Consider the following 16,646-nt stretch of genomic DNA (forward strand, 5'->3'; position numbering starts at 1 on the left):
ATTTTGTAGCTACTATTAGCAACTGCAAGAACATCGCTTTATGCTTTAACCAAAATTCTGTACAACTCGTGTGCCTGTCCTCATATGGTTGCTCAAAATATTGCCTCAGAGTAATTAAAGAGTTGCTAGAAGTTTTCACACTTTTTGATATTTCTTTAACATTACTGTCAAAAATATTCCATAAATCCGATGTCTTATTGCTGTTTATTGGGCTTTTTTCCATCCAGTTCTTCAGCTACTGACTGCTGTTATTTGTCTGGTTTTAATAACAAAGACAATTAATTTGTCAACGATCTACATCTTTTAAGTTGCTTTCATTCCCAAAGGCAGCTTTTTTTAACCATGAATCTAGAAGCGTTGTGGATGCAATAATTTTATTTTTTCCACGTTTCCCAAGTGGCTGCTAATCCCAGAAACTAAACAAACCTTCTTTTAACTTTTTGCCTATGGAGGAAGTCACAGTTTTCTGACTAACTGTACATACAATTCCTCTAACAAGTGGAATAATTTTTGAAAAGGTGGAATAATTTTCGGTAGATACCTCTATTGTCACAAGCTTGAATGATTTAAGTATTAAAAGTAAATTTACATGTCAGTTAAAATATCCAATTGAACATTATGAATTGTGGACTTTTCGGCAATGCTACATGTGCAGCTGACAGGGGTTCTTTCAGTTCTATTAACCTTTCAAACAACAAAAGCGTTGAATTTCACCTTATAATAATGTCAGCTTTTAATTTTAATTCTTTTTTCCCCATTTTGACTGTATTAGTCTTAATTTATCAGCTGAAATTATGCTGTCTGAAATGTGATGCAATACTTCTACATGTTTTAATTAAATCTAATAGACATCAAACTGCGAAATTACATCATTTACTACTACATTAAGCATATGAGCTACACACGGCATGTTAAGGAGACTAAAACTGCAACATTTTTACAGCACATTTCAAATTAGTGCCCTCATCTGAAATTACAGCCAAAATTTTATTACTAATATTCCATTCATGAAAACCTCTTTTAATTTTTTGGTCCCATGCCTAGTGTACAGCACTTATTTATATATAAATTACAAAAAAAAAGTTTTAAGTATTGTTAAAAAAAAACACTTAAATGTCTTGGATTAGTAAAAATGGTAATAAGGCGTCATAATCTTGTCTTCGATTGGTTGGTGAAAGAAGTGAGGAAAACTGTTTTGTTAAAAATTACTAAACACTCGTTGAAAAGTTTTGGCAGTATACAAAACTATACTTTCTATAATTTAAATCTATTCATCAACATGTTTCTTGTAGTCACAAAGAGGATTGGTTAAGTCAGTTAAGAGGGTCTACTGTAATAAATAAAGCTATACAAATTTGTGAATGAAAGACTGGACCAAAAGATTAGTAAAATAAGGAGTTCAAATAAATTTCATGAACGTTCAGATGACTTGAAAATTAGACTAATGTTTTGAAAAACCATTTATTTAGGCTTTAAGATGATGAATAAAAAGTTTAGTATTTTCTAAATGATATTAACAATGATAGTCTGTGAGTAAAATTATTTAAAAATGTTATAGTATGTAACATTTTAAAAACTTGTCATAGTGCTTTTCATTTTTTTGAGCGTCTATTTAAGTCAATTGTTTTAAATAATGATGATTTGAGCTTTAATTCAACTGCAACATTTATACAGCAATGTTAAAAAAAAAAGTCAGGTTAGAACTTTTTCACAAAATAAAATTCTGTAACATAGTTTCTGAGTGTAGATTTACTTGCATACAATTATTCATTGATTACAATTATTCAGTGCTTTTAGCCACTTTTTTGAGCATCTTTAGTAAGTCAATTGTTTTAAATGATTTGAGCTTTATATCAATTGCAATATTTATATAACATTAAAAAATAATCTGATTAGAACTTTTTCACAAAAAATGAACTAAATAAAATTCTGTTAAATAGCTTCTGAGTGTAGAATTATCACTGATTAAGGCATTATTATCCAAAGTACAATATCAATCTCATATTATCAACATTAAGAATACTTTTAACACATTTTATTAAATTTTATAAAAAAAATAATAATTTTTGTTCATTATTTCCACATTACAAAAATAAAAAAACCAAATAATAAACAAACAGTATGTTATCAGTCTTTATGATGTTAAGCAATTCAGTGCATTCAGTAAATTCCATTTATATTTAAAACAGTCCATATTAAGGTTATTTATTTAACTATTTTTTGTTGGAATCTTAGTAATAACAGTTTTAACTTCAGTATATGCTTGGAGCCCATATTCACCAAGTTCTCTTCCATTTCCAGACATTTTAAAGCCACCAAATGGAGCTTGTGCTTCAATTACATTGTAACAGTTTACCCTGTAACATTATAAACCATGTTTAATTAATATTGATATAAAGAAAACAAAAAATTATGTCAAAAATAGGACTGATCTTTTTTTTGTATGTTACAAACTTGAACAGTAGAGTAATACAATAAGCATAAGTATAAGTAAAGTAATAAGTAAAAGTGTAAGTAATACATATACTTATACTTTTAACAATCTATTTAGACTTCTAGTTTAATTTAGTATAGCTTATGGTTAATTTTTATTACATATTTTCTTTCCTACACAAAAATCAATGATCATGAATGACTCAACAACAGAAGTGTCCAATGAAATTTTCACAATTACTATTTTCAGTATTGAGCTCATAAATTCACTTGAAAAATTGACACATGGTGAAATATTTTTTTTATGAAGTTCAATTTCTAAAATGAGAGAATGTAACGAGTGAAAAAATATGGAGTCTCGTAAACATCAAAGGCTCCAAGCTGGTTTGTAGCAAGTTAACCAATATCTATTTTGATTGCAAACAAACTGAAATGTATAATTAAATGAATGTTTCACTAGATGATATATTTGAGGATTAAGAATCACTTGTATGGAACTGAAATAAAGAAAATGATTTTTTTGAAAACAAATTAGTAAAACGGATAGCCAAATTAGTAAATGTACAACAGATACAGATAAAACTTCTCTGATGGCATAAATTGCAAAAAAAACAACCACATTTGAAGAAGAAGAAAGTGCTTCTACATCTGGATAATGTGCCTGGTTACTTTGAATTGGTTGACCACTCATTTATTCACCAGTTTTGGCCCAAGTGACTTTTTCTTGTTTCCTAACCATAAAGTTTCGCTTGGAGGAGTGATTTTCATCAGACAAGGAGGTTATCGCATACATAAACGCCTATTTTGCAGAGAAAGACACCTACTACTACTTGCAAAGGTTAAAGAGGTTAGAGACTTTGTTGAAAATTAAACTATATTTGAGAGAAAAAAATACATCCTCAAAATTTTTCAGACAACTCTTGTACAAGCAATTTAAAACAACTTGTATTCTGTTTTCTGTCATGATAAGTAAATCATATATAATTTTATTATGAAGAGAAAATTTTGAAGTTTACAAAAGAGTAATTTTTTCTTATTCAACTATCAAACACAATTATTATAACACAAAATTTTTGATACAGAATACCCTTTGTTTTTAATTAACACATTATACTTTCATACAGTTCTGTTTTATGTTTCATTACATAACTATTTTTAACCTTGGTTTATTTATAATGAGGAATACTGAAATGTTTCTGAAGTGTTTTTTCAATCATAAAATTCAAAAGCAAGGAGAAATTAGGGTCTTTTGTAAAACAATGGTTTACTATAATGATTTTAAAAAAAATTACATCCAGCTATCAATAAAATAATGTTATATGTAGGTCACAGAATCAGTAATATTATTTAACATGTTTGTTATGGCCTTGAACTATTTCTTCTGAATGTTTTTTTTTTATTTACCCTTATCTCTAAATCTATCTTTTATTTTACTTTGATATTAATCCCTTTTCCTTATCTTTGATCTCTTTATACCAATTTCAGTTTCTATGGATAAACATTGGAGTCTTGTTTAGTACATGCGGTATAGCTAATGGATCCAAAATGTGAGGACACATACCTAAGTAGCTGTCTATGGACTGTTTCTGGTCTGGTGATTTCACAAAAGCTGAATGTCTGAAGCACCTCTTAGATAAAATTGGGTCTCCTAACATATGAATACAATACCCAATTATCACTTCAACTATTAGGTTTATTATCTGTACTACCAGATGTTAAACAAGGAAGTGTCAGGATCGATCTGTAGACAGCTTGGTCACCTGCCTAAATGCACTAAGAAACCATCAATTCTATAAATTCCCACATCCTTTGCATGGACCTTCTGGGGTCTGTTTATATTTGCAGAACCCAAAACAGGAAAACAAAAATAAATCGATTGCGGGAAAGAATGATGTACCTTTGTAAGAATCATAGCATGAGAAAATACAATCATTCCACAGAGGGTATCTGCAGGCATTGCTCAAGCAGCAAGCAGCCATCCTGCACAATCTAATGGGAGATCATGGCATTGTTACCTAGTATAGGAGGAGCATGTTACTGGTTTTGCATTCAAAATCTAAATTTAAGCTACAACATTTCTTTTCCTTTTGAAAAGAAAGAATAAACAAAGAAGATATTCAGGCTTCCTAAAAAAACACTCTGGAATTACATGATATGTGAAAATATTTAACTGAATTATGAAACAGTCACTGTTTCTATATATATAAATACATACAAAGTTTTCCCAAAAGTGTACTGATTTTCCTACGAACGAACAGGTACTGTAAATGTCCTTCATGTATAACAGCACGTAGATAGGTAGTGGATGCGTACCTTGGCTGCATGTGCATACCTGTTTCAACTGTGTCGGTTGAGTCAGTCGCATGCTACTGCTGTTCATGTATGGTCGTGTCTTATAACCTCATTTCATTTGTGATGGAGGAAAATATTGAAAAACAATACGCTATCATATTTTGTTTGAAACTTAACACGTCTGCCACAGAAACATTTGATTCTTTAACCAACGTTTATGGAGATGCCATTCTATCAAAAACTATGGTTTTTAAGAGACACAAAGCTTTCAAAGAGTGCCGAGAAAATGTTAAAGATGACCCTCGCTCTGGAAGAGCAACCTTGTCAACAAATGATGAAAATGTGGAATTGGTAGAACCTGCAATGGCAAAAGAGCGCCGACTCAGTGAGGAATATTGCAGAAAAAACAGGATTGAATAAAAATACATTTCATAGAGTTTTAACAGATTATTTGGACGAGTGGAAAATATGTGCAAAACTCATTCTGAAAAACTTGTCTGCGGAGCAAAAAGTGAACTGGGTGGAAATTTGTTAGAATTTACTGGAAAGACTCAAAATTGAGCCAAATTTTTTGGGTAAAGTAATAACAGATGATGAATCATGGATGTTTTAAGTACAATCCTGAGACTAAATGGCAAAGTTCAGAATGGCACACAAAAAGTTTTCCTCATCTGAAGAAAGCAACATGAGCAGATCAAAAGTGAAAACAATGACTATTGTTTATTTCGACAGTTGTGACATTGTGTACAAAGAATTTGTACCTCCAGGATAGACAGTTAATAGCGTCTTTTACAAAAATGTCTAGGAAAGACTTTAAAAACGGGTCCAGTGTGTCTGAATGGACATTGCACATGATTAGGAGCTGCGCTACGATAACGTGCCAGCTCACAGTTTGCGTTCAATTTGAGAATTTCTGGCAAAGAAAAACATTCCCCTACTTCTACACAGTCTCCCTACAGCCCAGATCTAGCTCTGTGCGATTTCTACCTCCTCCCTAGGTTGAAATTGAAGGGTCATCATTTCAGGACGATGGAAACATTAAAAAACTGTAACCGACGGGCTACATACACTTAAAGAAAATGACTTCTGGTACTGCTATGAACAGTGGAAGAAATGTTGGAACCACTGTCTAACTTCCCAAGGATCGTACTTCAAAGAAGATAACTTGTAATTTCAGGTAAGGCCAGTAGATAATTAAAAAAAAAAATCAGTAGACTTTCAGGACAAACCTTGTATATTACCTCACATGTTTCAGCTGAACATTATTAACTGAACATCTTATATATGTGTTATTTATCACATAAATATACCTGTTTATTTGAGCAACATACAAATTATTTTAATATACAAATGGCAAATTCATTTAGTTAAATCATCTTGCATTTACACCTTTGTATCTGAATGGAATGGAATCTCATTTCATTCTTCTTGTTACTTTTATTGAACTTCCTCCTTCTTTTTTCCCAAATAACATAAGTCATTTGCAAATAAACTTCTCCTCTTGTTTCTGTTTTTCCCCACTAATATTTTCACATAATCTCTACTTAAAATGTACTTGGTTACTTATCATTTCTCCATCAATTGTTTTCCCTATTCTTCAGCTTGATAACATACATAATAATATAAATTCTTTTTACAAATTATTTGTAATGCTTTATTTCAATCAGTGGCGGCTCGTGTATAGGCACTGTGGAACTGAAGCACCCCTATTTCTACTTTATATTATCAATAACATTTAATATAATGAATCCTTTTTCTTTAAGTCTTTCTTTATACTTATAAAGACAATTACAATAATTATTATTACAATTTATAATCCTTAAAGCTTAATGTCAGTAGCCATTCTACAGTTTATGAAAAAGATACAAAAATCTTTGTATGGAACTGTGCACTTCACAGTTTCAGTGGCGTGGTGTTTGGCTGTTGTGCGCATATGCACATAGGAAGCTGCACGCAAGGCTGCGAGGGAGATAGAGCACTGTCGCTCCTGTAGTGCCGACCCTGGCGTGCTGGTGGAAGATTGTTTATTTTTTACTCCGTGTGTGTATAGAACATTCCTTGTTCATTCCCTTTTCTAGATTAGTTGATGAAAGGAATATGAAAGTGGTTTAGCTGTTTTTTCAGTAGCGATCAGAAGACGGCAGAAAGCAAGGGCTCTTTGATTACCAAATCTGTCCAAAACACGCTAGAAGGACGAAAGAGAAGGCAATTAGCAAAAACTAATTGTGTTTGTGTATATAAAAATTTTAATTACGCACTATTGGACTATAGTGTTTTTAAGCAGACATTTTATTAAGTTATTATCAAATAATACTAAAAAATATTATCTGTATTGACAATTTATTATTTATTTAGTTAAACCAAATACAGTTTTTAAGTTGTATTGTGCTTAAAACCGTGCACCATACTCTTGAATGTGATATTCACATACTAGAATAAGATTATTATCCTGCTTCCAGCTATTCTATTTGATTCATTTTTTCTATTCTTTTATTTTACAGAAAACTTTAACCATGACCTTGAAAAGACCCAGAAAAGGATTTTCTGGAGCAACACCCCCACTAATTTTAGTACGAGCCACCACTGATTTCATTAGAGCTATATTAGTATGTAATATAATTTAAATATAATAAATTTACTTGTTTACTAATTAATAATTCTATAATACAATTCTGTTATTACTTACCAAACAGTACCAGCTTTTACACCCTGAATTATAGTATTTGCATGATCAATATTCTTTGTATAAACAGCAGCAGCAAGACCATAAGTTGTGTCATTAGCTCTCTGAATTACTTCATCTATTGTCTTAAACTTTATTATCTGCTGAACTGGCCCAAAGATCTGCATAATAAATTAATTAAAATATAGAAACAAACGTGAAACAAAAAATAATCAACATTTAATAATAATAATAATCCCAGAACTAAACAATAAAAATCTGTTAAGCAACAGAACACCAATATTCCTAAACCAAGCGCATTATAATCTATGAGAGTTTAGTTTGTATTAATTGAAATTAAACTTAAGTCTGTTCATTCTGTTAAAAGTAAAATATTATAATTGAATAAAAAAAAACAAACAACAAAATTGATTAATCTATTTATACGGAGTAGATTATTCTGAGTACTGTATTAAATAAACTGAATATATTACTAAGTAGTGAATATGAGTACAAAATGCAATAATCAAATAATTATGTTCCAATTTTTTTATAATGATAAATGTAATTTCCTTACACTCAAATATAAAGAAAGACATAAAATAATCCAAGCAAAATTTAAAGGAGGAAGTTAAAAATGGCAATAAATAACAAGAGATTTCCTAGAACTGATTTGCTGAATATAGAAATCAATAAATGACAGGTAATAATGAAGGCTGCAGATTACAAAGAACTTTAAAAAAATAGTAATAATAAAGGTTGTTTGTGTGGCAAATTACTAAACTCTTCTGTATTAAATGTAGGTTTATAAAGTTAAACTTATTTCTAGTAGTATTTTTTTTTTCATACAATTTAGTCATTTAATTCATTTTTCCTAATCGCATAAACATTTTTAAAAAGGAAGACTATTAATTAGAATTTTCCCAAAACTATCAAACAATGTTACTACTTTAGTAACTCTTCTAAATCAATATTGGTTAGTACTTACAAATAATTAAAATTAATTAAATAAGTGTATTCCATTGATTGCTATATCTTCTATTAAAATGATATTTCACACATGTTTGAATAATGTCATTTTTTCAGGCCTATAAAGAGAATAAAACTATAAGTACATAACTTGGGAAATGCTTTGTTTTCAAGTTATGGCTAATAAAAGATTTTGCCCAGATTTCAGCTCTTCTAACAAAAAAGGCCCTAATGTAATTTTTAGGACCCAAATTATAGAATAAAGTTAGTGGTTTCTTATGTAATCTGAGCTGGGAAATAGGATGAAACAGGTCCCAGAACTGTAACTCCTGCAGTTTTTAAGATATCTGACGTAAAACACAAAATTCGGTGTCAAAATTTTTTTTAGGTTTGTAGTACAATAGCTTTGTTTTGACTAATAAATATAGAAGATTTGGTAACAAAACTTGTAGAGAATTTAATTTGAAAAAACTAATGTAAGTACAGCCAATAAAAACTTTTAAAAAATCGGTTTTTTATAGAAGCAAAACAGATGAGAAATAGACAGAAAATTCTAGATACATCAAAGTGAAGCCTAAGTCTATAAGGGGAGTTACTACACAGAGGAAATGTGTATGCTACTAATATACTGACACATACAAACTTGAAAAAAATCATAAAATAAGATAAAAATGTTACTGGAAACCATTCAGTATAAGGAACATAATAATCACTTAAAACATCCTGACCCCATAGGGGAAGTTACCCACCTTGTGACGATTCTGGTCTCCACAACAATCCCTGTTCCTAGCCCTGATGAGCTTCACTGGAGGTCATCTTTTAGATTCTCAATATCTGATTACATATTTCAGTCATCAGTAAGGCCTCTATCAGGATGGCACCGATGCAAATGCCTTGAAAGACATTTCCATCGGTGTTAAAACTCATCAACTAACAAAAGATATTTACATTTTCACTTAAACTGAATGAATCAAAATACTGACAACCAATAAAAATTTACAAATTGAGCTGTAACAAAATATTAATCTCATACCCTTCAAATTGTTCGGAACATATCAATGTTGACCTACTATAATAAAGAAACCAAAATTTTTTTTTCCCCCTACTCCTCCGGGTCGGTTATCCAATAAAGTATTCTCAACCTGGGGAAGTGCCCTTATACTCAAAGGAGGCCTTCCCGCCCACCGACTAAAATTCCGGCACGGCAGGTCAGCCTACCCGGTCGGATCTTTTGTCTTTTCTATTATCGCCTGCCTCTAGTCCCCGGGGCGGCCCACCAGGGTCCGGCAACGCTGTCGTACAGACCCACCCCAGAAACCGGGTCTCGGTCTTTTCAATTGCCTGCCTCAAACCCCACGACAAGGGACCAGGCCTGACTATGCCGTTCCAGGCCGCCCCCCGCTGTGAGGCCGGGTCTCGGTCTTAATAATTCCCCACAAAAACCAATCGCGAAACGCCTACAAGCAATCAGATACATTCATATGGAATCCATATTCATCACTAACTTTGTACTACGATTTCAACATTCTTCTGCTAATATCCCATTTGTCTGCCGATGTTGACTTTTTCTTTTAGGACTAGAAGTGAAAACCTTTCGAATTTTTGCCAGTTTTGATCGGAACTTAGCATAAAACTAATTAAATTTTCAGGTCTAAGATCTTGAATACCCGTCCGGTACCTATTAATTGTCCATTTCGAACACTCATATATGGTGTGTTCTGCTGTGTCGTCATCCTCGCAAAACATACAGTATGGGGAATTTTTTCTCCCAAATCGGTGTAGGTAGTATTCAAAATTACTGTGTCCTGAACTCATCTGCGAAATATGGAAATTGACTTCCCCGTGTCTACGGTTCACCCATTGGTTAAGGTCTACAATCAGTCTTTTAGTTCACTCGGCCCCTTGATGTTAATCCCATCTACGCTGCCATGATTGCATCACGATATCCGCAGCATCTCGAGGATTCATACCCTGGAATCGGAGCCATCTTTCTATTATTTGAAGCTCTATTGGCATCGCCGAGGCTAAAACACATGCAGTTTCATAGGATAACGTCCGATATCCATATGTCACCCCCACCAAGGCACGTCTATGCAAACTCCTCATGCGTATTGCGTTCCCTTCTGTATAAATCGCGCGGTGCCAAATCGGCGCCGCATACAGCAAAACAGAAGTACAGGGAGAAACCATAACCCTGCGTTTAGAAGAGCGAGGAGCGTCGCGCCCAGACATTAGTACCAGAATAGCCTTAAGTGTCTTTTCCGCTGCTTTACATCTATCGATCACATGAAGACCGAAATTCAATGACTTATCTCGGCAATTTCCGCCGTCCCCCAATAAACAGGGTGTCGTCTTTTATTGCCCGAAGGTATTCTAGCCATCTCTGTGACAATTATGTCCTGCAATATCATAGGTGTAATCGTCCTCCCATCAGACAATTTGGTTGATACTCTTTCTACAATTATCTCCACCTGTCTATCAGTAAGATGCAATGGTCTATGTATATCCACATTACAGGTCAAAGTATCCTTCATCACCAGCAGTGAAGCATAGTGATCGCTTGCCGTCTCAGCCCTCAGAACACACCACTGAAACAATGTCGGGTCCCATCTATTATCCACTAGAGTGAGATCTAGTACCGAGCGATGACCCCGGGCCTCATAAGTATGCGATTCGTCGTTAAGGCAAACCAAACCAGTCTTCACAATCATATCTGTGAAGATCTCACCTCGCCTGTTGGTATAATTACTACCATCTGCTGTTGTTTTACAATTAAAGTCACCCAGAAGTACAACTCTTCCAGGCGACTGCACAATGACTCCCTGGAACTCATTAATGTACTGTTCATAAATATCCAGGCCAACATTAGGGCTAATGTAACCAGCAATCAAAACCATACCCGGTAACACTACGGCTATCATACCTTCACCCCGATAATGGAGTTGCCACCCGTGTTTATTGCTAACATTCTTAACGGCAACATCGCTGGCGGTGTCTGCCCACCAATCCTGTCTAGCAGCTGTATTGTAATTAGGTTCAGTGGATACAATAAAGTCCACCTCCGCCTCTTCAGCGATCTTCCCACTAAATCATGGGAAAGAATGCTCCGGTTAGCATTTGTTAATAGGAATCTAGGCATCAGATCTTCGTCCGCACATCGTGCCTCCAGTGCGGTGTTCTACGCTGTTGCAATCTAAACACTTCATCGGCTCTCTGCAATCGCGGATGAGATGTCCTTTCCCGCCACAGTTGTAGCACAGTATAGTCCTATCAGGTCCCCTGCAGTCTATACTCTTGTGCCCAGTCGACCAGCACCTATGACATTTCTCGTATTCAGTTCGGATGTATGCACGGCAGTGCACCCATCCCACTTTTATTCTATTTGCCACCAATTTCACCGCAGCCTTATAATTGGTGATTATAGTGGCATTTTGTGTGTTACCATAAGCTTGCCTTATGGAGGAGACCTTGAAGGTCTCGGCTCCTCTGACTATCTCGACTATTGCTTCTTGTATATCATGTTCGGTTACATCTGGCTCAAGATCTTTTATGTGCACAACTGCACGCCTGTTTCCTCTTGTTCTCATGTCTACCTGAAGCTCCGTAGCCCTTTCTCGGAGTACAGACGTGAATTGGGTAGCACATTCTTCGCCTTTAATTCTTACTTCAAGTTCGTTGTTCCTGCCCTTTCTTAGGGACAGGACTTCTCCTGCTTCTTCTTTGAATACTTTATTCTTCATAACTCTAAGTAACTTAGCATAGGATTTACCTTGTGCTTTTATGACAACGGTTTTATTTCCCTCGACCGGCGGCGTCAATCGACGAGCAGAAGTAGACCGCGACCGAGCACGTCTCGTGTCTGTCCTTGGTACCATGACTGAGACAGGTTCCTCAGAGGGCCTATGCAGGTATATCAGTATTTTCCGTATAATATTGCCATACGGTCCACTGGGCAAAATAAAGATCGCTTTCGGCGATTTTTTAAGGACCCTGCGTATTGCGTTCAAAGCACAGCTAGCAGCTTGTTTCTCATTGTCAGTTGTGTCGTAAAAAATTGTAAACCTTCTTACGTGAGATGTCTCGTCATCAGCATCTTCCATCATGGATGATGTGTCCAGGGCAATCATGCCTGCTTTTTTCCCCTCAGACTTGGCTCTCTTGGATTTGACAACATCTACAAACTGACATGTGTCAGGCTGTCCTTCTACAGGGAGGGTCACTGTATTTACTTTACTCATGACCCGTGTGTTCCATCGTTGTGGGAGAAGTTCGATCAACTCCTCATCTGATAAATCGAGACTCAGTATGTCTGGTTCCACAGGAACCAACTTGTATTCAGTTTGAGTGGCTTGTGTAGCAGTCTGTACAACAGTGGTCTCTCCCTGCAGCTGCTTGAGAGCAGTGTAAATGCTCCTAAGCTCTCTTTCGTGTTCATGCATATATGTGAGCATAGTCTTGCCAAAATGCTGTTTATGCCGTATCATTGCCTGACCTAGCCTATTAGTTATTTCCTTCAAACTATTGGAGTGTATTTCATCCTCTGAAGACAATTGTCTGATTCGTTTTTTTCCCTTCTGGTCAGTATCTTTACGTGGTGGAAGTCCAGTCACTCCCTGTCCACTCAGGCCGCTCTGCTCCATTATGTCAGCAATAAATGAAAGCTAGCCGCGTCTAAATAATCGAAATGGGATCAGTTCCCAATTCCTAGTAAATTAATACTCCACAAGTGATATTCTGCAGGAATCCAAGAGTAAAAAAAGGGGGGTCAAAAATTGGGCCCCGGATCCTGAAAACAGGGTCTGAGGTGGTCAAAAGGAAGAGGGATTAAAAAAAAGGGGGGTCAAAAAATCCCACAAAATTTGGGGGGGTTATGGGGTCTATGGAAAGGAAAAGTTATGATCGAGATAGATCCAAAAGAATTTCTAAAAGAAGCTGTTATATAAGGAGTTATATGAAAAGGAAGATTCCCCCTATATACAATCGCTGAGGACTTAGAAAAACTTTCACTGTTATGAATAACTTTTATAAAATTATTAAAAGTCCTTGTTTACTACACGTTATCTTGCAAGACCAGACCTGTCTTTTAACTTAGAAAATTTTATTATAAAATTCTCAAAAAATTGTCCACATTAATTAACTTATGTCTATACAATAGTAAATACAATATTTACCTGTAATGGACTTACGCCCTTTCACACACTTGTCCGAAAAAATAAACACCAATTTCACTTTTCACTACAGAAAAACAGAAAAATCGAAATATTTCATGTGTCCGTGATCCAAATCGCATAAAATTTTCCAGTAATATCCGTAAGTCCTTAATCTTAGATCCAGCCAAAAATCAAGAAGAAAATTCGTAAAAAACCAATCCAAAACTTAGTAAAACACAGGAGCAAGCAATAGACTACCACTCGCATCGAGCGTCCACGCTCAACTACCAAAGAAACCAAAATTACCTACATACAAACCTACAAAATCACCGGGCACAATTGCCAAATACACCTATGGTATGGAAGACCCAAAGCACCCTGGCTACTATTCTATACCAAACACCCTCTGCAGTCCTTTCAAGTACCAAAAACCTTAAAAATCTTTCAACAATGCCCCACTCATTTCTAACTTTCCAGTTAGCCTACAGATGTCCAGCCTCAATCTAATACCCTCAAGCACCCTGACCACCTCTGCACACCTAAACTCATATTTTGAGCAGATGTACAGCACGATATGCATCATCCACTACTACTTTATAGACTTCAAAAATCAGCTATTGCATAACAGATCTGTGATGATGAGTTGTTAATCACTAGACAGGCAGATATGAACTTGAACAATTTTTTTTTTAGTGATGTGATTTAGTAATTAATAATAATAATAACAATATAAAGTAGAAAACCAACATTTTTAACTAGTGTGATTTATTTAAAAAATTTAACTAGCACAATTACAAAAAAAATCATTTTAATTATTTCTCATTATTCAAATCTACTGTTCGTTACTTTGAAAGGTTACTTATATGAAGGTTACAATCATAATAATAAGAGATAATCTGTTTATTCATCAACAACAGGCTGGTGCCCAGTAACAGTTACTGATGGATGATGAATGTTTTAGTATATGAAAAATTATATACCTGGCTGGATCTGAAAGCCAAAACCTTTGGATGAAAAGCAGAGATGCTACCACTCTGCCATGGGGATTGACAAAATTATATATAACTAGCTGTACCCGCCACGCTTCGCTGTGGCACATTGTGGTTGCATGGATGAGAAATGAGAAACAAAACAAAGCATAAGTTTCATAGAAGTTTAATTTTACAATACTTGTGGATATACAATATTTTTTGTTTTTCCACTGTCTGCGTAGATATAAAGGCTATCTGGTTTGCCGACTCGGGAACACGCACATACAGTTGTCCATGTGAGAAGCAATCCACACCACACAATTCTAAAGATTGACCTTGAGCTTTATTGATTGTAATTGCAAATGCCAATCAAATTGGGAATTGCAATCTTTTAAATTGAAATGGTGTATAGGTCGGGATCATGGGTATTCGAGGAATGAGGACATCTTCACCTTTGAAAGGCCCTGTTAAAATCGTTGCTTCCACTACGTTATTCATCAATTTCTTAACTGCAAGTCGCGTGCCGTTGCCGAGTTTTGGCTGATTAATATTCCGCAAGAGGATAATTGGCACACCTATTTTCAATTTTAATATGTGTGGTGGCATCCCTGGCAGATCAAGTAAGTTTAAAAATTCCGTTGGATAATTAACTATTTCATCTGCTTCCACAACGGTGTCTATCAACTTATATGTAATTTCCTCACTTTGAATGCTGGATTGAATAACATTATTAAGTTGATAGACATCTTTATTCTTTGCGGCAAGGATAGCTCGTTCACTGAGTCAATCGTGATTTCTATGATTAATTTGAATATCAGGAAATACTTTTTCGATCAGTTCTTCTTTCGATGTTACTAAATTAAAAAAATTATCAGGAAATGATATTCGTCTAGACATCTCATCGACTGGTAGCTGTCCGTTTCCAATGTCCAGTAACTGTCGTGAGAATACCTCAGCTGATAGATCATTCTGCAACTGGACACGCATATTTGTAGTCAACTGCAATGTACGTACGTGTCGCCACAGTGTTGAATATTTCAGGCAAGCATTTATTTTTCTGCTGGTGTCGATCGAGAAATTACAGGCAATGTTTGCCTAAAATTTCCTGCGAGCAATATCAAAGCATTCCCAAATGGTTGAACGTTTCCACGCAGATCTCGTAACGATCGATCAAGAGGTTTAAGCAATTTTTTATGTGCCATCGTGCATTCATCCCAAACAATGAGTTTACATTTTTGTAAAACTTTTCCCATACAGGATGCTTTGGAAATATTGCACGTGGGAGTCTTGATGATTTGCATGTTTAATGGCAACTTCAGAGCTGAATGCGCAGTCCTTCCACCTGGTAACAATTTCGAAGCTATTCCAGACGAAGCAAGAGCTAAGGCTATGTCATTTTTTGATCGAACCGTTGCTAGAATCAATCTAATGAGGAATGCTTTTCCAGTTCCTCCTGGCGCATCCAAGAAGAAGGTCCCCCCCCCCAAACTCCGTCATTTATCATTTGCATTAAGCGATCATAAATGCCTTTCTGTTCACGCGTTAATTTGGGAATGTTTGATTGCACATATTACTGAAGATCACTAATGTTGTATTTCTGTTCAAGGCGTAAATCCACATCAGATGAAGCAATCGCAGCTCAAGTGGGTGCTGGCATTCCTAATTGACTAAGAACTTTATTTGCATTAGCTAAGCACTTGTCTTCAATATTTTTCAATGCTTCGTTAAATGCCTTCTGTAAATTCAGACAAACGTGAATATTTAACCTAACAAAGGATTTTTTGGTCATTATGTAGGGATATTATTTTCTGTCTATTTCGTTATTTTCGACTTTTTTTGTTTGGATAGTCTTAAGTCTATCTGGGCTATAAGAAAGTTGGGTGTTTTAATTTATTTACTGTAAGTCATCCTTCTTGGTGGCTTTTCTTTTTGTTTTTTTAAAAAAATAAAATACAGATGTTTTAGCTGTTAAATATAATTCAAAGAAATTTGTTACTTAATCAGTTGTGATTTTGTTTACATTGGCAACGGCCATACGGGCTCTTTGTGATTGGTCGTTGTGTTTGACAGTGGCCATCTTGCATTGATCTAATTGGTTTTCCTTTGTTTACATTTCCATCTGATTTATTAGCCTCTTATTAAAAAACTGTACAAATTAAAAATAGATAG

At 34.9% G+C, this 16,646-nt stretch overlaps 1 protein-coding gene across 1 annotated transcript in view; it reads right to left on the reverse strand.

Moving 5' to 3' along the window:
- Positions 1-1,731: 1,731 nt before the first annotated feature.
- Aldh (Aldehyde dehydrogenase) overlaps positions 1,732-16,646 on the reverse strand; it is a 78,868-nt gene continuing 63,953 nt past the window's right edge. Inside the window, exons 9-10 of the mRNA XM_075360356.1 lie at positions 7,412-7,569; positions 1,732-2,357 (exon numbers count right to left, since the gene is read on the reverse strand). Of these exons, the coding sequence (XP_075216471.1) occupies positions 2,210-2,357; positions 7,412-7,569 (306 nt within the window). The 3' untranslated portion in view covers positions 1,732-2,209. The remainder of the gene's footprint in view (positions 2,358-7,411; positions 7,570-16,646) is intronic.

Source organism: Lycorma delicatula, chromosome 1 (assembly GCF_047948215.1).
Source record: "Lycorma delicatula isolate Av1 chromosome 1, ASM4794821v1, whole genome shotgun sequence".
NCBI classification, from domain to species: domain Eukaryota; kingdom Metazoa; phylum Arthropoda; class Insecta; order Hemiptera; family Fulgoridae; genus Lycorma; species Lycorma delicatula.